This window comes from Gobius niger, assembly GCF_951799975.1.
Source record: "Gobius niger genome assembly, chromosome: 5".
Taxonomy (NCBI): domain Eukaryota; kingdom Metazoa; phylum Chordata; class Actinopteri; order Gobiiformes; family Gobiidae; genus Gobius; species Gobius niger.
Window position 1 is genome coordinate 1728614 of NC_136856.1, and position 25977 is coordinate 1754590.

Sequence of the window (25977 nt, forward strand, 5' to 3'; positions counted from 1 at the left end):
AAACGAACGTCTCCATTTGGCGTCTGGCGGGTCTCCTCGCCGGAGCCGGTTATCGGCCGCGGCATCGATCACGGCTGGGAGTAAACACCGCCGGGCCCAAACTTTAAATACGGAGCGGTAATGACTTTACTTTGGCTCGGGTTTGAGGTTAAACGAGGCGGCGGCGGCGGCGGCGAGGCTCTGGCTCCGGTTTAGGCCTGACCTGCAGTGACTGGTTTAATAAACGCTGGATATTAAAAAGGCTTTGTGTTCAGGCTCATAAGCTCTATCTGTAAAATCATATTGGGTTTCCCTTTATCGGCTCCTCACCTCCGACTCGCTCATAAAGACTAAAGTAATGAAAGATATTCCAGATACAAAGACCTGTTTTCTGTCTTTTTCCACGATCTCAGAATGAAATGTGTTCCTTTATAAGCTTAAAGTCGGGCCGAGCAGATACAAAGTGATGGAATCGATAAAGCCTGGAGAAAACGAGGCGTCACTTCCTCTTCTGTGAACATGAGGGGGCGGGACATTCATAAAGTAAAAGTAACTTTACCCCCGCCTGACCCGAGCTTTTTTTTTACTGTTTTATTGTGTTATTGTTGCTCTTTTGTGTTTTTTTCACCACTTTTCAGTCGGGATGCGAGTACTTTGATGTAAGTACTCGCCGATACCGAATACCGATACGAGTACAAGGCATTTTCCTCAACGTTGTTACTTTTTTCACAGCAGATTGGTTTGTAATGAGTTAATTTACTCATGTACATTTCCTTAAGTAAAGTAGGCGACACATTTAAGAGCAGTTATATTAGAATTGTGCTGATGCCATTTATTTATTTATTTTATTTTCATTCAATATAATTTTTTATTTTTACGTCTCTGTCCATCATAGACAGAAAAGCTCATGTCCAAAAGCTCCCAATGCCTGAGCTTTATTCATTTAAGTGTTTTTGTTTAACAATAGTATTGAGATGTTTCTTAAATGGTATCTTTTCGTCTTTACTTCAGCTCCTGTAGATTTTCTCGTGTGTTTGTAGTAACTTAGCGAGAAGCTACAGCGTTTTCATTGTTCTGCTGCAGCTCATTTTCCCTCAATATAAACATGCTGTATGTCTTTAATCTGGATTTTCTGAGGACTTTTTAGTCGCTGGGTTAGTTTTTCAGATGAATAAACCCCTGGGCTTAAAACGGCGTCAGAATGGCCTAAACCGCTAGCCGCGAGTTAGCATCGTTAGCCTGTATGTTGTAAACACTGCAGACGCTGCAGCGAGTTAGCATCGTTAGCCTGTATGTTGTAAACACTGCAGACGCTGCAGCGAGTTAGCATCGTTAGCCTGTATGTTGTAAACACTGCAGACGCTGCAACGAGTTAGCATCGTTAGCCTGTATGTTGTAAACACTGCAGACGCTGCAGCGAGTTAGCATCGTTAGCCTGTATGTTGTAAACACTGCAGACGCTGCAGCGAGTTAGCATCGTTAGCCTGTATGTTGTAAACACTGCAGACGCTGCAACGAGTTAGCATCGTTAGCCTGTATGTTGTAAACACTGCAGACGCTGCAACGAGTTAGCATCGTTAGCCTGTATGTTGTAAACACTGCAGACGCTGCAGCGAGTTAGCATTGTTAGCCTGTATGTTGTAAACACTGCAGACGCTGCAACGAGTTAGCATCGTTAGCCTGTATGTTGTAAACACTGCAGACGCTGCAGCTCTAACAACATTAAGCTCTGGTTAAATCCAGCTCAGACTCTGGTTTAGAGAGCGCAGTCTGTAATAAAGTCAGCTCTCTTTGAACATTGTCGGAGTTGAGCCTGTCTCACATCCTCATGAAGTCTGTTCCAGATTTTAGCTTCAGCCTCAGCGTGTTTAGTCCTGACTCTGGAAGCACCAGGAGGCCCCTCCCCTCCCTGAGATGGTTCATACTAACATGTCAGAGATGGACTTTGGTGCTAAACCATGAAAAGACTTGTAACAAGCAGAGCTGTTTTAAAGTCTATTCTCTGAGTGACTGAAGCCAGTGCAGAGACCGGAGCACTGGACTAATATGGTCGTGTCTCCTGGTTCTGGATGTTCTGCAGCCGTTACAGTCGTCAAACACATGGATCAGATCAGTCTCTCTGGTTCTGACACTTTTCCTCTGATCTTATGTTTCTCAGATGGTAAAAAGCTGCTGATGTTATTGCTCTGATGTGGCTGTTTAGGTTCAGGTCTGTTACTCGTCACTTAGTCCCGGTCCAGTCCGGCCGTGGTCCAGTCCGGCCATGGTCCGGTCCGGCCGTGGTCCGGTCCATCCGTGGTCCGGTCCGTCCGTGGTTCCGTCCAGCCGTGGTCCGGTCCGGCCGTGGTCCGGTCCAGCCGTGGTCCGGTCCGGCCGTGGTCCGGTCCATCCGTGGTTCCGTCCAGCCGTGGTCCGGTCCGGCCGTGGTCCGGTCCATCCGTGGTCCGGTCCGTCCGTGGTTCCGTCCAGCCGTGGTCCGGTCCGGCCGTGGTCCGGTCCAGCCGTGGTCCGGTCCGGCCGCGGTCCGGTCCATCCGTGGTCCTGTCCGGCCGCGGTCCGGTCCATCCGTGGTCCGGTCCGGCCGCGGTCCGGTCCATCCGTGGTCCGGTCCATCCGTGGTCCTGTCCCGCCGTGGTCCGGTCCGGCCGCGGTCCGGTCCATCCGTGGTCCGGTCCGGCCGCGGTCCGGTCCGGCCGCGGTCCAGTCCGGCCGCGGTCCGGTCCGGCCGCGGTCCGGTCCATCCGTGGTCCGGTCCATCCGTGGTCCGGTCCATCCGTGGTCCGGTCCATCCGTGGTCCGGTCCATCCGTGGTCCGGTCCATCCGTGGTCCGGTCCGGCCGCGGTCCGGTCCATCCGTGGTCCGGTCCATCCGTGGTCCGGTCCATCCGTGGTCCGGTCCATCCGTGGTCCGGTCCGGCCGCGGTCCGGTCCATCCGTGGTCCGGTCCGGCCGCGGTCCGGTCCGGCCGCGGTCCAGTCCGGCCGCGGTCCGGTCCGGCCGCGGTCCGGTCCATCCGTGGTCCGGTCCATCCGTGGTCCTGTCCGGCCGCGGTCCGGTCCGGCCGTGGTCCGGTCCATCCGTGGTCCTGTCCCGCCGTGGTCCGGTCCGGCCGCGGTCCGGTCCGGCCGTGGTCCGGTCCGGCCGCGGTCCGGTCCATCCGTGGTCCTGTCCCGCCGTGGTCCGGTCCATCCGTGGTCCAGTCCGGCCGCGGTCCAGTCCGGCCGCGGTCCGGTCCGGCCGTGGTCCGGTCCGGCCGCGGTCCGGTCCATCCGTGGTCCTGTCCCGCCGTGGTCCGGTCCGGCCGCGGTCCGGTCCATCCGTGTCCGGTCCATCCGTGGTCCTGTCCGGCCGTGGTCCGTTCCGGCCCTGGTCCACTCCGGCCGCGGTCCCGTCCGGCCGCGGTCCGGTCCGGCCGTGGCCCGGTCCGGCCGTGGTCCTGCGGTGGAGGAGTGGTCAGACGCAGCTCTCATCTGTTACATAAATGAGGCTCATTTTTCACATTTCCTGTGAAGCTCCTGCTGCGCTGCCCCCTGTCTGTGCGGAGGTAATGGGCCGCGCCCTCATTAAACCCACGGCCGTGTCTTAAAGCAGAACTAAGTAACTCCTGCCCCTAGAGGCCACAGGCGCCACTGCAGGTGTCGTACATGTGGAGACAAAGGGACAGAGGGATGTTGTTCCTGTAAATACTGTTTAAGCGGCGCTAGCCCACAGTTAGCCTGTTAGCTTCTGCTTCATGATTCCATTGGTGGAATCCACCACTGGGCAGTTCCAGGAGGGGTGTATTGAATATTGAAAAGGATTTTTTTACTGCACACAGTATTATATTTGAGGGTTTCTTTGGGCCGTGTTGGGGGTGAGGATCCTTCCGCACCCCCCCAGTCACAGAGCGGCCGATGGAGTCGACTGGTCTGGTCTAATGTGCAGGTCATGGGCAGCTGGATGGCGTCAGGACACACCAGGGGATTTACTGCTGCAATAAAACACGGGGAACATTAGAAAAGCTTTTAATGAAGAGAGCACAGGGTTTATTTGTGGATTTGTAGACTTTTATTCCCCCACTCAGAGCGGAGGAACAGACGAGGAGCGAACAGGGAGGTGAGATATGAAGCGGCATAGGTCTTTGGAGCCTCTCAGCCTCCACCTGAACGAGCACATTTTATCCAGTCTGGCTTTACCCAAATCTGAAAGCTGCTTCAAACTAGTGTCAAAATAGCGAAAAAAATGAGACAAAAACAAGGATGAAAATGCAACAAAAGAGAGACACAAACGTGACCCAAAAAAGTGAAAAAAGAGAAACTTTTAACCTCTTAACTCCCACCTGAACGGAGCACATTTTCTCCAGTTTGGCTTTACCCGAATCAAAAAGCTTCTTGGGAAAAAAGCACCAAAACAGCAACAAAAAATGAGAAGAAAACAAGGATGTAAAGGCAACAAAAATGTGACAAAAACTCAACAAAAATGTGACAAAAATTCAACAAAAATTCAAAAAAATGTGACAAAAATGTGACAAAAACTCAACAAAAATTCAACAACAATGTGACAAAAATTCAAAAAAATGTGACAAAAATGTGACAAAAACTCAACAAAAATTCAACAAAAATTCAACAAAAATGTGACAAAAACTCAACAAAAATGAAAAAAAAAAGAAGAAGAAAAAGAAAACATACAAAAGTTGACACAACACAGCAACAACGCGAGGAAAAAGATCAGGTTTGTGGGTCTTAGCTTTCAAATGAGGTGCTACACAGCCAAAAGAGGACAGAACATTTGGTTTAGGCGGGTGGTAAGAGGTTAAGTAAGAAAAGTGAAAAGAAAAAGGTTTGTTTAGATGAGTTTTGTAGGTCTTAGCTTTCAAATGCGCCGTTACACTAGTAATAATAATAAATGGTAAATGGTAAATGGTCTCAACTTATAAAGCGCTTTTCCACCTACATTAGGCACTCAAAGCGCTTTACAGCAAGGATCCACTCACCCATTCATACTCGTCGTGCTACTACTACTAATAATAATAATAAATATATAAATAAAATAAATATATATAATAATGTCTTGTGGCTTTACAATCCGGTGTTACCAAGTTTCTCAAAGCGCTGCACTGTCGTCACTCTTCATTCACTCCACACTCGGTGGTAAGTTACTGTCGTAGCCACAGCTGCCCTGGGGGGGCAACCATTCTGTGCCATCGGCCCCTCCGACCACCACCAACCCCTCACTCACAGTATTCACACAGGCTTCAGGTGTTTCCAAACCGTCTCCCATCCAAGGACCGACCAGGCCCTTCCTGCTGCCGGGACCAGGCAGAGCAAAGGCGGTGTGACCTTTACACTGGCCATTAGATTTGGGTAAAGCTGAACTGGAGAAAGTGCACTAGGTTAAAGTGCAAGAGGTTAGGCTGTGCTATAGGAAGGTCCAAAAGTCCAGTTCGTAAAGTGTGTTGGTTTAAAGCTGTAAACCTGTGATCACAGCACGACGTAAACACTGAACCTGAACAGTCTGAGTGAGAGCTTAAATAAAGGCTCTGAACGCAGAGTTTCCGCTCGGCCTCGTGGACCCGCGTGGGCGGCTCCAGCGACGCCTGTAATTACGGCTTCCATTCACGAGCCGCAGCGAAACACGAGGGTTCAGCTTCACCGCGAGGAATCTGATCAACTTCAGAACTGACACAGCGACTCCAGGGAGAGAAACACTAACATCTCACAGATCAGGGAACACAGGCTTTAAAGGGACTATACGGAGTTTAAACATGTTCCTCCTGTAGACTGAGCTCAGACCTGTTCACCACAACTGCCTCTACAATCCTGCACTGTCACTCACAAGGTGTTACTATAGAAGCTGCAGTTACGCGTAAGACCTGAGGTGGCAGTAGTGAGTATCAAATGGCCATCTTGCTCCTTTAAAGGGGGGGTATTCTGCAAAATGGACTTTTTCAAGCTTTCCATCATGTTATTCTGTCATTCCCTCATTAAAAACATGGCTCAAGTGTTGCCTTGGCACATTCACGTATTTCTGAGTAATCTGTAAAAACTCTGATGGCGGCCATTTTAGGGATAGGTTTGCCTGAGTCCTCCTAGGAACGCCCCCACCTCCTGGAGACGCCTCCGAGCTTTGGTCACCAGCCGAGTAACCGACCACTGCTCCTCAGCAGAACCCCCTCCCCACTGATGCCACAGACAGCGTGTGGAGGGGGCGTGTCTAAAGGCTCAGAGGTTCTTAAAGAGACAGAGGCCTATTTCAAGACATTCACGGCAGCCATTTTGAGAGAGACATTTTATACAAGGCAGTTATTCTGATTTACTGCATTTACAGACCGACAGAAGGTTTGTCATCATTGTAGTGTGATATAGACTGGTGCTGTGGGACTGAAAAAAGCAGAATACCCCCTCTTTAACAAAGTCCATGTGCTCCTACAATGAAGAGACCCCGCCCTTTTTGAAAAAACAGGAGGGGGAGGGGGGTGGGAGGGGGGCGGGGCTACAGAATGCAGGAGGGGGCGGGAGGGATGATAAACTGCTGTCCCGCAACTTAGTCATTTCTCATTTTCATTTCATTTCTCCATTCTCTTTTCATGGTAATAAAACATCAGAAAAAGTTACAGTTGATTCAGTAATAAGTGTCAGGCTCAGGGGCGGGTCTAGAGGGGGGGCACCCCGAGTAAAGGTCCCCCCCCCCCACTTATATTATAGACAAAGCTACTATTCCTGTATCACAGGGCACCGTCCTCTCACCGTTTCTCTTCACCATCTATACATCGGACTTCATATACAACACGGACAGCTGTCATCTTCAGAAGTTCTCCGACGACTCCGCCATCGTGGGCTGTGTGTCTAAGGGGAACGACCTGGAGAACCGGTCAGTCATCCTAGACTTTGTGGACTGGTGTGAGGCAACCACCTGTGCTTGAACATCAGTAAGACGAAGGAGATGGTGATCGACTTCACGAGGAAGCCACTACCGCACACACCGCTGAACATCCAGGGGGAGGACATTGAGGAGGTGGACAGTTTCAAGTACCTGGGTGTTCACCTCAAAAATAAACTGGACCAACGCCCTGAACAAGAAGGGCCAAAGTCGCCTCCACCTTCTGAGGAGACTGAGGTCCTTCTGAGGAGACTGAGGTCCTTCTGAGGAGACTGAGGTCCTTCTGAGGAGCCTGAGGTCGTTCGGAGTGAGCAGGCCTCTGCTCAGGACTTTTTATGACTCTGTGGTGGCCTCTGCTCTCCACTACGCTGCCGTGTGCTGGGCCCCGGGCAGCACAGAGCGGGACAAGAACAGACTGAACAAGCTGGTCAGGAGGGCCAGCTCCGTCCTGGGCTGCCCCCTGGACTCTGTGGAGGAGGTGAGGGACAGGAGGGTGTTAGCCAAGCTCACCTCCATCATGGACAACACCTCCCACCCACTGCACGGGACTGTAGAGGAGCTGAGCAGCTCTCTCAGTGGCAGACTGAGACACCCTCAGTGCAGGACGGAGCGCTACCGCAAAGCCTTCATCCCCACTGCTGTCAGACTGTACAATAAGACTGTGAAGTAACGCCGACTGTAACAAGTGAATTTCTCCTTTGTGAGATTAATAAAGGTTTATCTTATCTTATCTTATCATTCTGCCCAGCCTGCATTTAAAGCAAAACCTGCGCAGGTGCCCCCGATATTCGACATTGTCACATGTGTTGCCCCCCCATGATTTTTTCCTAGATCCGCCCCTGGTTAAATGATGAATGTCTGCCCGTCCTCATTAGTGCTGGATGTTTATTTGGCATAAATAAAGACATTTCACACATTTCCTTTGAGCTTCATCGTTTTAAAGAGCTCAGTTCAAAGACACGGCAGAAGAACAGAATCTCACAGAGCTTCAGAAGTGCTGCTTTAAGGATAAGACTCTTTCTCCTGGACTTCAGCTGGAGAAGGATCTTCAGGAGGAGAAGGGTCTTCAGGAGGAGGAGGATCTTCAGGAGGAGAAGGATCTTCAGGAGGAGGAGGATCTTCAGGAGGAGGAGGATCTTCATGAGGAGAAGGATCTTCAGGAGGAGAAGGATCTTCAGGAGGAGAAGGATCTTCAGGAGGAGAAGGATCTTCAGGAGGAGAAGGATCTTCAGCAGGAGAAGGATCTTCAGGAGGAGAAGGATCTTCAGGAGGAGAAGGGTCTTCAGGAGGAGAAGGATCTTCAGGAGGAGAAGGATCTTCAGGAGGAGAAGGATCTTCAGGAGGAGAAGGATCTTCAGGAGGAGAGAGCTCGTTCCTCTCGCTCTGTTATGATTCTGTAAAGCCTGAGTTTATTTATGATCCAGGGAGTGTTTTGCAGAAACGATGGCCGGCTTTGGCGACAGGAGGATTCTCTCTGGGCTCCTCTCTCCTCGTGTCCTTGCTGTGTGTCCTCCCCCCCCCCTCCCCCCCTCCCCCTCACTATCTGTCTCCTTTGGGTCACTTCCATTAAGCGCCTTTGTCCCGGGACACTCTGTGGTCAGGGCTGCGTGTCCTTCATAGAGCTCCTCCCCCGTCGTCTGCAGCACAGTCCCGGTTATTAAAAGATGCTTCACAAACACTCCCTGCTCTTTGGTCCTCGTGCCGCTGACGGGGCCGTGACACCGAACACTCTTTCTTTATGAAGCCCTTTCAAAACGTTACTGTCCGGTCTCGATGAGCGACTGGTTCCAAAGGCGAGGGGGTTTGCAGTGTGTCTCAGCTGATCTGCCGACCCGAGGGCACGAGAGGGAACACAGGGCTGAATCAGGTCAGAGAGGGAGGGGGGAGGCCATTTAAGCATTTACGGACGGTCTGCCCCAGGACAGCTGTGGCTTCAATAACAGCTTGAGTGTGGAGTGAATGAATAATGACTCTGTAGCACTTTGAGGAACTTGTGGCACAGGCTGGGATTTAAAAGCCGAGCTGCAGCTGAGCAGGTCGTCTCAGAGCTTCACCCCCGACTTTACCCAGGACTCTAACAGTGACTTTACACCCCCCGCGCACTGGCTGAAGCCTGGCCCCAAAGAGCTTCTTTGTTATTTTTTCCATATGGCTGTGACCCGTGTGACGCTGGGAGGCATCAGCACTAAAAAGCTGAAACCTCAGTCAGACTGACGGCTCTGAGGCTCAGAGTTTGGTCTAAAGGCTGTGAGTGACTGAATCACTGAAGGTCCCACAGAACGGAGCGTTTACGCCACGTTTTTGTCACATTTTTGTCACTTTTTGTCATGCTTTGTAGGTTCTTTTTGTGTCTTTTTCATCGCTTTTTTCCGTCTCTTTTTAGACACTTTTTTGTTGTGTTTCTGTAACTTTGGGGCGACAGTGGCACAGATGGTAGAGCGGGTCGTCTCATGATCGGAAGGTCAGGGGTTCGAATCCCACCTCCTGAAAGTGCACATTGTCGTTGTGTCCTTGGGCAAGACACTTCACCCACATTGCCCCCAGTGTCTGCGTGCATTGGTGTGTGAATGAGAGCATGAATGGGTGAGTGGATCCTTGCTGTAAAGCGCTTTGAGTGCCTAATGCAGGTGGAAAAGCGCTTGTTTTTTTTTGTTTTATGCATTTTTTTTTGCTTTTTATGCTTTTTTGGTTGCGTTTTCATCCTCGTTTTCATGTCTATTTCGATGCTTCTATTTAAGAAGCTTTTAGATTTGGGTAAAGCCAAACGAGACTGTCCTCCAACAGAAAATGACACAAGTGCTCGTTTGTCTCATTCCTGAATTACGACCGTATAAGACGTTTGCTAAAACAGTGCCCCCAGGCTGTAATGTAATAAATGATGAGAGCGGTGAATGGTTGGGGAGGTGTGATGCCTTTGGCACAGCTGGACGTTCAGCTCCTCCACAGATGTGTCAGGGCTGAACATCTGGGGCTGATATTATCCCTCACATATGTTGCTATTGGGGCTCATTTTGCAAGTTTGCAAGAAGCTGAACTAAAGCTGGACTAGAGCTAAAGCTGGACTAAAGCTGAACTAGAGCTAAACTAAAGCTGGACTAAAGCTGAACTAAAGCTGGACTAAAGCTGGACTAAAGCTGAACTAAAGCTGGACTAAAGCTGGACTAAAGCTGAACTAGAGCTAAACTAAAGCTGGACTAAAGCTGAACTAAAGCTGGACTAAAGCTGGACTAAAGCTGAACTAGAGCTAAACTAAAGCTGGACTAAAGCTGGACTAAAGCTGGACTAAAGCTGGACTAAAGCTGAACTAGAGCTAAACTAAAGCTGGACTAAAGCTGAACTAAAGCTGGACTAAAGCTGGACTAAAGCTGAACTAGAGCTAAACTAAAGCTGGACTAAAGCTGAACTAAAGCTGAACTAAAGCCGAACTAAAGCCGGACTAAAGCCGGACTAAAGCTGAACTAAAGCTGAACTAAAGCTGAACTAAAGCTGGACTAAAGCTGAACTAAAGCTGAACTAAAGCTGGACTAAAGCTGAACTAAAGCTGGACTAAAGCTGAACTAAAGCTGGACTAAAGCTGAACTAAAGCTGAACTAAAGCTGGACTAAAGCTGAACTAAAGCTGGACTAAAGCTGGACTAAAGCTGAACTAAAGCTGAACTAAAGCTGAACTAAAGCTGGACTAAAGCTGGACTAAAGCTGAACTAAAGCTGAACTAGAGCTGGACTAAAGCTGAACTAAAGCTGAACTAAAGCTGAACTAAAGCTGAACTAAAGCTGAACTAAAGCTGGACTAAAGCTGGACTAAAGCTGAACTAAAGCTGAACTAGAGCTGGACTAAAGCTGAACTAAAGCTGGACTAAAGCTGAACTAAAGCTGAACTAAAGCTGAACTAAAGCTGAACTAAAGCTGAACTAAAGCTGAACTAAAGCTGAACTAAAGCTGGACTAAAGCTGAACTAAAGCTGGACTAAAGCTGAACTAAAGCTGAACTAAAGCTGAACTAAAGCTGAACTAAAGCTGAACTAAAGCTGAACTAAAGCTGGACTAAAGCTGGACTAAAGCTGAACTAGAGCTGAACTAAAGCTGGACTAAAGCTGAACTAAAGCTGGACTAAAGCTGGACTAAAGCTGGACTAAAGCTGGACTAAAGCTGAACTAAAGCTGAACTAAAGCTGAACTAAAGCTGAACTAAAGCTGGACTAAAGCTGAACTAAAGCTGGACTAAAGCTGAACTAAAGCTGGACTAAAGCTGAACTAAAGCTGGACTAAAGCCGGACTAGAGCTGGGTAACAGGAGCCAAGGGTTTCTGATAATTAAGATGATACAGAAAGCGTGACTAAATCACAGAGGCCTCATGCATATAAATGAGCTCCGAGGATTAAGAGAAACACGGATTTACTCTTCAGCTGAGGGGAACCTCCGCCGCCTTTCTTTACTCTCGTTTTAGTCTCATTTAATTCACAGGCTGATTCATTGAGTTTGGAACAACAACAAAAAGGCAATATTGATTGATTGATTGATTTAATTGAGTTGTTATATTTGCATTATTTGTGTTTCTCCCGGAGGCGTCGCTCGCTGCCGTCTGTCGGAGACAAACAGGTTTTCCTCTCTGCCGCCTCCGTGATCGATCTCCTCCTCGCTGAACCATCCATAACGCGCTCATTCAGAGGTGGTCCAGATGTGCCGCTGCAGGGACGACGGCACCACCTGCAGGACACAGCCGGGAATGTCTCTTACATGTTTACTTTGTTTACATCAACCTCTTAACTCCCGCCTCTTAACTCCTCACGTCATCAGATTTTTTTTGTTGGGTATTCAACTCATTTTTGTCAATTTTTGTCACATTTTTGGCTTTTTCTTAAATTATTTTTTTGTCCATTTTTTTTTTTTTTTGGACAAATTTGTATCACATTTTTGTCACTTTTTTTTTGGTCATATTTTTTTTTGGGTCATATTTTTGTCATTTTTTTGGTCAATTTTTCGACAATTTCTTGTGACATTTTTGCCACTTTTTTAGACATTTTTTATACATTTTTTATACATTTTTGTCAAATTTTGGTATTTTTTGGTCCATTTTTTATCGCATTTTTGTCATTTTTTTTGTCACATTTTAGTCATTTTTTGTCAAATTTGTATCACATTTTTGTCACATTTTTTTTAATCGTATTTTTGTCTTTTTTTTGTCGTTTTTTATCAATTTCTTGTGACATATTTGCCACTGTTTTATCCATTTTTCGTCACTTTTTTGTCAATTTTTGTCACATTTTTGTCTATTTTTTATTTTTTATTTTTGTCAAATTTTTGTATTTTTTGGTCCATTTTTTATCGCATTTTTGTCATTTTTTTGTCACATTTTAGTCATTTTTTGTCAAATTTGTATCACATTTTTGTCACATTTTGTCACCTTTTTTTTTATCATATTTTTGTCTTTTTTTGTCAATTTTTTATCAATTTCTTGTGACATTTTTGCCACTGTTTTATCCATTTTTCGTCACTTTTTTGTCAATGTTTTCTCAGTTTTTTGTCACATTTCTATCCTTGTTTTCGTCTCGCTATTTTCACAGCTTTTTTCCAGAAGCTTTTGGATTGGGGTAAAGCTGGAGAAAATGTGCTCGGTTCAGGTGGGACTTAAGGGGTTAAGAGGTTATGGCGCTGGTTTCTGGGTCCTAAAACTATGAAAAAATGAGTGAATTCAAAATGTGGTAAATGTGCATGTAGAGGAGGCCCTGTGTATATTTAATAAAAGTTATGGATTTGGAGTTTAAATGACGTTGGTATGAAAGGCTGAAGACAACGATGGATTCACAGACATGGAGGACGAAGCCATTGAAATGAATGGAGAGCAGTGCTGCTTTAGGTCCTATAACTATTAGATTAATATGTGAATTAAAAATGTGGTGAATGTGCATGTCCAGGAGGTCCTCTGGGAAGGAGACATATAATGGTTTCATATCTGAAGTCAGGACGAAAGGACAAAGACAGACAAACATGCAGGGTCGGCTCCTCTCCATTGAAATGAATGGGACTGTGCTTTCCTGTGTTTTCCTTCCCCACTGGCCTGAACGTTGTGCGTGACCTGCGTCTGTTCCAGGGGCCACCAAAGACATGGGGAAGATGCTCGGCGGCGAGGAGGAGAAGGACCCGGACGCCGCCAAGAAGGAAGAGGAGCGTCAGGAGGCTCTGAGGCAGCAGGAGGAGGAGAGGAAGGCCAAGCACGCCCGGATGGAGGCGGAGAGGGAGAAGGTCCGGCAGAGCATCCGGGACAAGGTAACACGACCACACCTTTGTCCTCCTGCAGTGTGTTGTAAAGTCAAATATCTGTGTGCCTCCATTATAGACTGTTCTTTTAGTTAGAACATTTGTTTAGCTGCTTTACTAGATCTTACTAAAAGAACCATCTATAATAGTTTATACTAAGAAGACAGTATGAACCTTCTGCATCTGTGCATCCAATTGTAACATTTGTGTTAATTTTATGAACTTTCAGGCATTTTTGGGAAAATGACCATGCAAGTGCCTATAAACTCTGTGTCCCTGTGGCGGGTATAGGGTTTAGGGTTTAGGGTTTAGGGTATAGGGTTTAGGGTTTAGGGTATAGGGTTTAGGGTTTAGGGTTTAGGGTTTAGGGTATAGGGTTTAGGGTTTAGGGTATAGGGTTTAGGGTTTAGGGTTTAGGGCATAGGGTTTAGGGTTTAGGGTTTAGGGTTTAGGGTTTAGGGCTTAGGGTTTAGGGTTTAGGGTTTAGGGTATAGGGTTTAGGGTTTAGGGTTTAGGGTTTAGGGTTTAGGGTATAGGGTTTAGGGTTTAGGGCTTAGGGTTTAGGGTTTAGGGTATAGGGTTTAGGGTTTAGGGTTTAGGGTTTAGGGTTTAGGGTTTAGGGCTTAGGGTATAGGGTTTAGGGTTTAGGGCTTAGGGTATAGGGTTTAGGGTTTAGGGCTTAGGGTTTAGGGTTTAGGGTTTAGGGTTTAGGGCTTAGGGTATAGGGTTTAGGGTTTAGGGCTTAGGGTATAGGGTTTAGGGTTTAGGGCTTAGGGTATAGGGTTTAGGGCTTAGGGCTTAGGGTATAGGGTTTAGGGTATAGGGTATAGGGTTTAGGGTTTAGGGCTTAGGGTATAGGGTTTAGGGTTTAGGGCTTAGGGTATAGGGTTTAGGGTTTAGGGTTTAGGGTTTAGGGTTTAGGGTATAGGGTTTAGGGCTTAGGGCTTAGGGTTTAGGGTATAGGGTTTAGGGCTTAGGGTATAGGGTTTAGGGTTTAGGGTTTAGGGTCTAGGGTTTAGGGCTTAGGGTTTAGGGTATAGGGTTTAGGGTTTAGGGTATAGGGTTTAGGGTTTAGGGTCTAGGGTTTAGGGTTTAGGGTATAGGGTATAGGGTTTAGGGTTTAGGGTCTAGGGTCTAGGGTTTAGGGCTTAGGGTTTAGGGTTTAGGGTATAGGGTTTAGGGCTTAGGGTTTAGGGTATAGGGTTTAGGGTTTAGGGCTTAGGGTATAGGGTTTAGGGTTTAGGGTTTAGGGTTTAGGGTATAGGGTTTAGGGTTTAGGGTTTAGGGTTTAGGGCTTAGGGTTTAGGGTTTAGGGCTTAGGGTTTAGGGTATAGGGTTTAGGGTTTAGGGCTTAGGGTATAGGGTTTAGGGTTTAGGGCTTAGGGTATAGGGTTTAGGGTTTAGGGTATAGGGTTTAGGGTTTAGGGCTTAGGGTATAGGGTTTAGGGTTTAGGGTATAGGGTTTAGGGTTTAGGGTTTAGGGTTTAGGGTTTAGGGCTTAGGGTTTAGGGCTTAGGGTTTAGGGTTTAGGGTATAGGGTTTAGGGTTTAGGGCTTAGGGTATAGGGTTTAGGGTTTAGGGTTTAGGGTTTAGGGTTTAGGGTTTAGGGTTTAGGGCTTAGGGTTTAGGGTATAGGGTTTAGGGTTTAGGGTTTAGGGCTTAGGGCATAGGGCTTAGGGTATAGGGTTTAGGGTTTAGGGCTTAGGGTTTAGGGTATAGGGTTTAGGGTTTAGGGCTTAGGGCATAGGGTTTAGGGTTTAGGGCTTAGGGTTTAGGGCTTAGGGTTTAGGGTTTAGGGTATAGGGTTTAGGGTTTAGGGTATAGGGTTTAGGGTTTAGGGTTTAGGGTCTAGGGTTTAGGGCTTAGGGTATAGGGTTTAGGGTTTAGGGTTTAGGGTCTAGGGTTTAGGGCTTAGGGTTTAGGGTATAGGGTTTAGGGTTTAGGGTATAGGGTTTAGGGTTTAGGGTCTAGGGTCTAGGGTTTAGGGCTTAGGGTTTAGGGTATAGGGTTTAGGGTTTAGGGTTTAGGGTCTAGGGTTTAGGGCTTAGGGTTTAGGGTATAGGGTTTAGGGTTTAGGGTCTAGGGTTTAGGGTTTAGGGTATAGGGTTTAGGGTATAGGGTATAGGGTTTAGGGTTTAGGGTCTAGGGTCTAGGGTTTAGGGCTTAGGGTTTAGGGTTTAGGGTTTAGGGCAGGGGTAGGCAAGTTTTCTTAACGGAGGGCCAATTTTTTTCATTGTATAAAGACCCTAGTCTCGCCAACCAGACTCCGCCTCTTTACAGAAGAGGCTCTGGCAACACTCGCGCTTTCAAAGGAAGTGATGCAGCGATTTGGAGCCACCGACCAATCAGAGCAGCTCCCTGAACGGGCGTCACGTTGTTGCGCCTTTGTTTTGTAGTTTTTCAACACAAGCTTCACGTAATGCTCCGGTTTGCTTGTGTTCTTAAGTGTTTCTGACATAAACGACAGAAGTCATTTCCTGAACTCCGTGTGGCAGGAGCGACATTGTTAACGTCCCAATGATACAACTTTCTTGTCTCTGTTTCTGTCGTCACATCCGCTCTGTTCTCATTGGCTGCTGCGCTTCGGTTGTCCCACATTAGTCCCGCCTCCAGCAGTAGCTTTTCTACGACAGGGTCGCCAGACTAGAAATGAACTTTTACCTTTAAAAAGATTTGTTTTTCACTTGAAATTATACAATATAATCTGAGTTAAGAGAATAATGACTTGTTCCATTGGTGATAAGATGTTTTATCTGATCTAAGACCAGACCAAAGCTACTCAAAACTTAGATTGAATCTCTTAATTCATAGGTTTCTGTCATTTCTTCCTTAAAATTATTATTATTTTTCAGTGCACTTTCTACAAATGCCAGAGTTGTACATGATATGACCTAATTGGGTGCATTGACAGTATTTCTCCCATTTAACCCTAAAAATGTTGAAGTACTTTCTGATTTGTGTCATAATGTTTCTCAAAATCATCTTGAGGGCCAGAGGTTCTGTGCTGGAGGGCCGGATTTGGCCTACCCCTGGTTTAGGGTATAGGGCCTTTAAGGTAAAGGGTTAGGGTTAGTTTGGATTAGTTTAACCTCATTCCTCGCCTGCACAAGCACATTTATTTTCCAGGCTTTTCCCAAATCTAAAACGTTCCTGAAGAAAGAGTTAAAATAGCGACGAAAACGAGCCATAAATGAGGCTGAAAAAGCAAGAAAAAGACAATAAAAAGAACTACACTTGGAAACACACTGGCTGTGAGAAGTTTTAGATTGGGTAAAGCTGGACCAAAGAGCTTTGTGAAAGTGGGTGTTAAGGGGTGAGCCTCGCGTTGTCCTGTGGAGGTGTGGAGCTCCACTGGCTGCTAATGTTCAAGCCTGGACAATACAGGTGAAACTCGGAAACTAATACATGATACAGACTCGTGCAAAGTGACAAGCCTTTGAAAACGGCTCACAGCTTGTACCAAACCCACATTCAAAATCTCAGAAGATCAGAACATTACATGAAATCAACAAAGAAAAAAGTGATTTGAAACAGAATCTAAATCCTGCATATGTACTTAGTCGTTTTACTTGAATGCCTTAATGTGGTTGTGTGGCTCTGCTGAGGTGTGATGAAGACCAGGATGTTTCACCTGAAGCCCATGTCCAGGTCTGTGTGTGGAGGCTCTGGATGCTCTGACTCCAGCCTCAGTCACTCGAGACTTGAGTTTTTGTCAGTGATGGTTTTCTGCACAACTGTCAGGTCAGCATCTGAACCATGATGCTGAATTCTACTGAACCACTGAGACCATTTAGAGCCTCAGGAACCCTTTGCAGATGTTTTGGATTCATGAACTGATGAAAAGGAGACACTTTGAGCCACAATGTAGTCCCTTCACTGCAAAAAGTATTTAACTTGATCAGTATAAACATCTCAATTTGAGCATAATAATCCAAATTGTAGTTGTTTTGACTAGTTAAGAAGTTCTCGGGCATTTGTCCTGGATTATTTCACTTGTTCTGAGATGTTTCTGACTCGTTTCGATACATTTCGTCCTTATTTCAGGTCATTTTCTTTGCCAATGGGGAAAGAAAATTGGTCTTATCTCATTGGCAATTTTACTTTCTCATTTCAAGCGAGATTTACCCTAGAACTGGTCTGAAATGTCCTCACACAAGCAAAGGAAACTTGGTCCGATCAGGAAAAGTGTCTAAATGAGTGAAAACCGCTCAAAACAAGATACATTTCCTCAATTCAAGTCATTTAAGCCAATGCTTGATATTTACTTTTTGTCGTGTTTACACAAGATCCTGATCTAAAGAGGTTCTGAATGTGGGTTTTTTACAATATGAGAGCCAAAATCATCAGGCAAAGTGAGATAAATCAAGCCTTTATTTGTTATATTTTTGATAATTATGGCTCACAGCTTGTAAAAACTGCACCAGGAGCACCAGGAGCACCAGGAGCCGCCGTCTTCTTCTCGGGGAAGTGCCTTGCTAATCCGCAGGTGTGAAGAGCCGCTGTAAGTGCTGCTAAACGTGATCTCTGAAATCCCACGGAGCGTTTCAGCCTCTCGGTTCTTTGCGCCGTGTCTCTAAAGTCTGTGTGAAGCAGATGGAGACAGAGGATCACGCTGGGAGTTTGGGGGCACTTCCAAAAAACACAAGCAACAGTTCCAAAAGCGCGGGGATGGGGGGGAGCAAGAGAACAAGTGTCCCGCTGAGGAGAAAGCAACAGCTCGGTCTGCAGGAGCAAAGCTACGACAGACTTCACTGGTGCTCAAACTGATTTTTAATATGAAAGACTTTAAAGGTGCAGCAAACATAAGACTGGACTCTAACAAAGCTCCTGTACCTGAGTCTCTTCCTGATGGGGAGGTGGGGGGTGGTGAGTCACTAAAGCAAAGTCTCGAAAGCAAGTCCAAATCCTGAAGGTCCAAGTCCCGGGTAAGTCCCAGGCAGCTGGTCCTGGGGTCAAGTCACGTCTTGCTTTAGCCGCAAGTCTCAAATCACAAAGGTCAGTGTTACAGCTGGATTATTGATTCTTCTTTTCAAAATGTGTTTCGAATCTACTTGATAATATGGGTAATTTCTCAAGATTTAAATAAATATACAGTATATATGTGGTTATGGCGAACCAACCGGACATTGTGGTGGTGACAAAGAGCAGAGGAAACATCACCACGACTTCAACATCAGGAAAAAGGAACAGGAGACACTAGAGAAACACCAGGGGCTCAGAGAAGAGCTGGAGAAAACCTGGAGGGTGAAGCATCAGTGGTGCCCGTGGTCGTTGGGGCACTCGGGGCAGTGACCCCCAAACTGGAGGACGTGGCTCCAGCAGATCCCAGGAAATACATCAGACATCTCTGTCCAGAAAAGATACTGCGCAGAACCCTCAAGCTCCCAGGACCCGAGCTCGGAGGAAAAAGAGAGAGAGTTTTTTTTATATACTGTAGTCTCTGTACACACTTACTGGGACAACATTTTAAGGCAAAAAAAGAAAGAAAAAAAAAACATATTTTCAACATGAGCTGCTTTTCCCTGCAGTTTAACAGATAAATATAAAATAATATTTTTTTATTTTTGTTAGTTTCTGTCAGTGGTTCCCCTGTAATGCCCCAGCCCCTGTATACTCGGATTCGCCCCTGCCCTCAGTCCCGCTGTCACTTATGTTTGAACTCCTTAACCCCTTAACTCCCACCGGAACCGAGCACATCTTCTCCAGTTTGGCTTTACCCCAATCCAAAAGCTTCTGGAAACAAGCTGTGAAAGTAGCAACAAAACTGAGATGAAAACAATGATGGAAATGTGACAAAAAAGTGACGAAAAATGGATGAAAAAGTGGCAAAAATGTCACAAAAAATTGACAAAAATGTGACTAAAATGTGACAAAAAAAATGTCTAAAATGTGACCAAATGTGACAAAAAAATAAATAATATGACAAAAAAATGACAAAATTGTGACCGAATAATGCTAAAAATTTTATAAAAAATGGACGAAAAAATGACAAAAAAATTTGACAAAAATGTGACAAAAATGTGATAAAGAATGACAAAAAAAAAATACAAAAAAAGTTACAACAATGAGTTGAATACCCAACAAAAAAAATCTGATGACGTGAAGAAAAAGATCCTCTTGGTTCAGGCGGGAGTTAAGAGGTTAAAAACACCAAACCGCCCCCAAGATTTTTGTCAATGAATCCAGATCCTGCCACCTCGTTCTTCTGGAGGCTCCTCTGTCCCGCAGACGCAGTTCATTGTTTTGAATGTGTTCCTGTTCTTAATAAACGTCTATGATTCTTTATCTTCAAAACGTAATGTAGCCAAAGAAACATTTCAAAAGTCAAGCCCTGTTGGAGCTTTGGTCGAGTTAGTCTCAAGAATTGAAAAAATCTTACATTGTCTCATCCAAACCCCAAAATCAGGAGCTGTTTCTGCAAAGGAAAAAGTCCAAAGCCGATTATTGCACCACATTTGTGTAACCGTCCCGTCTGACTGCGCCTCTTGTGTTGCTCTCTCCTCAGTACGGCCTGAAGAAGAAGGAGGAGAAGGAGGCGGAGGAGAAGGCGGCCATGGAGCAGGCGTGCGAGGGCTCCCTGACGCGCCCCAAGAAGGCCGTCCCCAAAGGCTGCGGGGACGAGGACGACGAGGACGAGGAGAGCATCCTGGACACAGTGCTCAAGTTCCTGCCCGGGCCCCTGCAGGACATGTTCAAGAAGTAAAGGAGGAGCGAGGGCGGGGTCGAGGAGCAGGTCTGAGGGTACTTCGCAAGAACCCAGAGAAAATCTGTCTGAAAGATCTGAAAAAGTGAGTTCTTGCGGAGTATCTGTATCACCCTTTATAAAAAGCATTGGCGATGGGGGGAAAAAGGGAAGGGGGAACTTGCCAAACTGTTAGAGGCTACACACTGCCTTTAGAGCTCTTTTCTACTCTCAAAAACATTCTTCCTCGTAGTTCATAACTCTGCATTACTGTGCACTCCTCCGTTTGCATGGAGAGCTGGTCTGTGTCCACCACGCCGGCGAGGAGCAGACCAAGGGAAACCGGACGTTTGTTTCTCACTTGTGGCTTGTTTTGTTCAGGTTTCTTCTGCAGGTTTTGGTTTTGTAGGACATGTGCCTTCACAGCAAACGTCCACGAGGGTTTCATTTTACCGTTTCAGTTACTTTCCCCAACGCTGAACTCCTGAATGCGGATGTGAAGGCGAGACACGGCAGGTGGAGACAACCATTCTCCACATTTTTGGTTCGTTTATTCCCTCCTTAAAGCACAAACACAAATCACCAAACCAGAGGTCGACCGATGTGGGTTTTTCTGAGGCTGATGCCGATTATGGGGGATTTTTTTTGGCCGATGTCTGGTCTAATCCTTTATCATACGGCTCTTCACAATACAAGTAGAAGCTCCGTTGACTTGAATGGGATTGTCCAACGTTCTACTGGTCATTATTTTTCTGATAGAGGACCTTGTAACGCAGGTCTTTCATATCAGTCCAGTAGAGGGCGCTGTCTCTGTCCTCGTCACTGTGAGGAGTCGGGGAATCACTCGTGAAGTTAACGAGTCCGACTTTCAGCTTGCCCAGAGATTCACCACCATTCCTCCAACTGCACCTTTAACTAAGGAGCTAGCAATAAGTAGCTAGCCTAGCTGCTACTAGCCTAGCCACACTGCTGGAATCACAAAAAAAGCAACGCGCAAACTTTTGGGAACTATTTGCCACGGAAATCATGAAATAAACCTTTGGGCCTCATGAAAGTGTATGTTGTGTGTTCAGTTGGTGAATGGCCGGATAATATTAGGAATATACATTATGTAACATCTTCATGATGTTTCTGTTTTCCCCTGGGGCCCAGGGACGTGACTGACTTTAATCTTTCCAATGCAAAAACAGTCTTTTTCAGTCCTGGAGATATTGATTTTTATCAGACATTAAGGGATATTGTGAAATCCCCAAATATCGGCCCGATATATCGGTCGACCTCTACACAAACTCTCCTTTACAGTGTTTCCTGTCCGTCATAAACAGTGACATGTTTGACGCACAGAATCCTCCCTTCAAGACTCTCTGATCCAAATATAGTCATTTCCTCTGATGAAGGAAATCACTGTTGTTTTTTGACTAAAAATTAACTTATTCAAAAAGTAAACAAGATGATGAAACATACGTCAAATTTGTAACTAAAATAAAAACCCGGCTTTATCAATTATCTATATTTGGTCGTCGAAAACTGACAATTGTGTCAATGTTTGAGCCTAAAATGCCTTATTTTATATGAAAACATTTTAACTTTTTCCCCACGTTCATGTCCATGATCTACAACACGGATGTTTCTAAAGTGTTTCCTCGTTTCACCTGCTTTGTCTCGCCTCAGATTTACTTCCACCCAAAAATGTAACGATCTTCCAAATTTGGAAAAGATTGATTTTTCTCCTGAGCGTGAAACTGCCAGAGCGTTAGACTGCCACCTGCTGGACATCAAGGGTTTTAGAAACACACGTCCATTGAAATCCACTTTTGCCGCCGTGGATTATGGGTAGTGTAGTCTTTTTCCTCATAGACAATCAAAGAGTGTCAGGTGACGGCGAGGGGGCGGGGCTGCACGCGTCACCACTTCCTGGTTTGTACATTTACAGCTGTTTCTTTTTGTTCCTGTTTTTATGGATTTACACGAATGCAAAACCACAAAGCAATGTCTGTGCTTTACGTTTCTCCTGAGTTACTTCATGAATGTGCTGCCAGGTTTCTCTTTCACCGCCGCCGGGTTTGTGACGCTCACCGAGCCGGAGCATTTCCGCCGAGAAAAGTTTAAATCGATCATCGTTGAGACCAAAGAAAAACAAACTGGTGGGAGTTTGATGGTTTTCATTTGACACGTTAGAGGCTCAGCCGTCGGTTTTCGGTCTGAACTTGTCGGAAACTGGTTCTAAAGATGGAGAGAGGTGAAGTCACTCAGTGTCGCCCCCTTCAGTCCGGTTACATTATGTGCAACTTTCTAGACAAAAACAACAGAGAAAAGAGGAGCAGGACAGACTTCAGACCCGCTCATCTCAGCGCACTGTCCCATCCAGACATGTTTGGAGTTTCCCACATTATGCTCATGTTCAGGGCTGGACTGGCAGAAAAAATCGGCCCGGACTTTTGGGTCAAGACCGGCCCTCTAAAAAAACAGAAAAATATTCAATGCAATAGTCGAGGTGATAAAACAATGAGCCCTTGTCTTGAACTAAAACAGTATAAGCTACGAATCGAGGACAATAGTTGCATTTTGTTTCAGCCGAATTCAAGCTCACGCCTCAGAGACTCAACACTTTAATCTTGTCATTTATAACTTGAAGGAACTTTTGTAAAATGACTTAACAATCTTAAAATGTGCATTCCGTTAAAGAAGTTCCACTCGCGACTGCAACACAAATAAACTTCTCAAAACCAACCAAACTGTAGATGAAGATGAAATGATAAAACTCACCACAGAGTTACAGAGCTGTGGAGTGAGAACAGAAGTCCCAAAAAGACCAAACATTGTAAATCCTTTCAATGGAAATAAGATTTCCAAACTGCACTGACGACGAGGGGCAAGACGGAGTCACCTGACAACTCCCAGCATGCACTTCTTTGCAAACATTTGTCTAAAATGTATAAAAAATAGAGGTCTGAGGTTCTGTGGGTCCTGGAGGGAGTTACAATAAACTATTTCCTCTTATATTCACAATGTGAGGGGCATGAGTGTTATGTCCCAGAGGCCCATCGCTCATTATACCAGATTATCTGTGAACCATGACTCAATAAAGCGCCACTAGAGGGTGTCACATCCCTCTAGTGGAGGAGTTGTGTAATTGCGTCTGAGTAATGACAGAGATTCTGATGGATTCTCCTGTTAATTGTGGGTCGGTGAAAGGAAATCACAGGCTCAATCTGACTGGCCCAATCGGCCCAAAAGTGCGTCGACCCACCGGGAAAACTCCCAAATCTCCTGATGGCCCGTCCAGCCCTGCTCATGTGTGAAACAGACCTGTCAGGTTTTGGATTTGAGAATACGGGACATTTTTGAGCCGTCCCACCAGCCCAACCAAGCTCCAACATGGGTCAAAATCAATGTGCGAGGAACAGGCTTCTGTATGGTCCTCATGGAGCTGACATTGCTGTAATACCGCCCTCTGGTGGCCAGGGGCGACTCCAGGAGACACTTGGGAGCATTGATTCTAATGGGACGTTTTTAACCACGCCAGTTTTTGTTTATCAGCCCGAAATTTGGAAGCATTGACTGGCTCCAGAGCCTGTCAATCAAGCTCTGGAGCTCTGTGGAGGCTCCGCCCACCCCGTGAGTGCAGGGCTAACTAACTAACTAACTAACCGTCTTCTTTGTGTCCATTAGCTGAGATACAGCAAAAAATAGCATTGTTCATCTAGAAGAACAATCATGAAGCTTTGATAATCCAACGATTTGATCAAAACAAGGAGGAAATGACACTTCTGTCAAACACAAGTGCACAATGAGGGACCATTATGTGGCCATAGTTCCCGGCGTCCGCTGACCTTCAGACGTTGAAACACATGATCGTCTTCAGGCAAAGTAAAACCGTAACTATTGGTGCATGAAAGCCTCACCTCTCCATCTTTAAATCCAGTCTTTGGCGAGCGCTCGCTCCTCCAGCCGACCTCCGAGTCCCTGAACGTCTCACCAGTTTCTTAACTCCTTCAGATCTGACTTTCTCCTGCTTTGACCCGTCGTCATTCATATTATATCAGCATTTAAATATTATACTCTAATGGTGAAGTGAAGCATGAACCGGTGGCTTTTCATAACTTTGTTACTAGAAAAAAAAATCATTGATAAAAAATATATATAACGTACTTTAGATTGTTTTTTTTCTATAGCGCAGATAGGACTTTTCACTAGACAAAGCCATATTGTTAGACTGCAATAAATCTAAAAAAAAACAAAAAAGACGAGTGTATTTGAGAGTTAAGTGTTTGTATACCCTCAGTACACGTGTGCCGTACGTAGAGAAGAAGCCATCGTCGTGTCCGCTCGTCCGTGTCGTGCGTGTGCGTCTTTTCGTGCGTCTCAAAACTGTGTTTGTGAAAAGTCTCTTTAGGAAATAACGTGTGTTTGGATTGTCCGTGTGTCGTGCGCGGGCGGAGCCGCCAGGGGGCGCTCTGCCGGGTAAAGAAGTACTCTCCATTGTAGAAGCATGCAAACGTTTGGTACTAAAGAAGAAGAGACGCTCACCGAGAAGATGGCGGGAAAAAAAAAGAGGCGATTTCCTGTTTGTGTTCGGTCTCCGTGGCAACAGAAGGATTTATTTTTGCGGCTCGTTTTTGTGCGTCTTTGTGGGTTCGTTTAGATCCGGCCATGATCACACGGGACACAGGGTCGAGTTCTCCAAGATGCAATGGTAGAAGTCTGTGGCAACAGGAGGACACAACACATGTGGAAGAACTACACTGGGCTCGACAGCGCCCTCTGTACAATGAGAAGGAAATTGTTTGGGCAAAAGATGTGTTTCTCAGAAATGTATCACATTTAGCAGAAAAAGGTTAAAAGATATATCCTTATTTTTACGGTGTTGCCATGGTGACTGCAACACCGGCAACTCCCCATGTTATTCTAATGATTAGAATAACACCATAACGGGAGATTTAGAATAACAGCATTTATTTATTTGAGCATACATTTTACTCAAAAGGAGTCGGCTGAAGAAAAAGCTTATGAGCGCCGCCTCCCCCCAACTCAAAATGATAAAACTTTTCATTTCTCATAGTACAATCAATGTAAACAAAACAACAACAAGGAACAATAGCAAAAAAATGAAGAACTCGTTTCCTTTCAGAACAGCTTTTTGACGCAAACCAAACTCACAACCACTGTTTGAACTGTTCACATAAAAACAGAACCAATCACTATTCCCTCGAAGACCAAGTTGTTTCTCCTGTTCTGCCCCTCCAGGTCCTCCATTTTACCCGTCACAGTGAGCAAACTATCACAAACCTTGTATACATCGGCTTGTAATATGTGTTCTGTGAGTTTTGCGCTCTCCTCCTTAAGATTGTCCACCTCACCTTGCATAAACTGCAGGCTCGTTTTGAGCTCCTGAACGTCCCTTGTTAGCAGGTCCATTTGTAGACTCCACGATGATCTTTATGAATCCCTTAAAGTTCTCTTGTTGTTGATGGAGAAGCTCCTTGAACATATCCTTTTGTTGGTCCATTCATTCGCCAACTCGACTAAGGCTCACGTAATCCTCCTCCGCTGCCGAATCCGGCTGTTGCTTCGCCTCTGTTTTTGGCAGTTGTGGCATTTTGCTCTCGTCTCTCAACAGGACTCAGCATAAACGAGTTGAAATGAATGTCCGATCCCAATTTGTACAGTTTTAAATGCAAAAAAGCAGACGATTCACCGGGCTACAAACTTCCCGTTACCACGCACTACAGGAAGCACCACGCACTACAGGAAGCACCACGCACTACAGGAAGCACCACGCACTACAGGAAGCACCACGCACTACCAGAAGCTTTACGGGAGATTTAGTATAAAACCATAACAGGAGATTTAGAATAAAACCATAGATTTATGTGTCAGACAAATCTCCTGTTATGGTGTTATTCTAATCATTAGAATAACACCATAGCAGGAGTATTATGTGTCCGACATTATGCTAATTACAGCAAGTTAGCGCCCTCTGTAAGGGTGTGGATTGAGGAGGCAGCTTTGGAGCATGTGCTTGTGAATGAAAAAGATGTTGTGCGCGTTATCGCCCTCTGCAGGTTGGAGCACATACTTACATGGAGAGGCTAAAGTGTTGTTTTGATGTTTACTGAAAAAGATTAGCCTAGGATTAGGTTTAACAACGGCAAATGTGATGTAGGTTGTCTTTCACTCACACATATTTGTATAAACTAGAAG

General features: G+C 45.8%; 1 protein-coding gene and 1 long non-coding RNA gene across 2 annotated transcripts in view; both read left to right on the plus strand.

The window, feature by feature from the left end:
- LOC306962939 overlaps positions 1-25977 on the plus strand; it is a 935443-nt gene that overhangs the window by 55237 nt on the left and 854229 nt on the right. The gene's annotated exons all lie outside the window — the stretch shown is intronic.
- On the plus strand, positions 12888-19794 carry cplx2b (complexin 2b; the record flags this gene model as incomplete). Its single annotated transcript, XM_079556670.1, has 2 exons — positions 12888-13100; positions 19597-19794. The coding sequence occupies exons 1-2, from the start codon at positions 12939-12941 to the stop codon at positions 19792-19794; spliced, it is 360 nt and encodes a 119-aa protein (XP_079412796.1). The 5' UTR covers positions 12888-12938.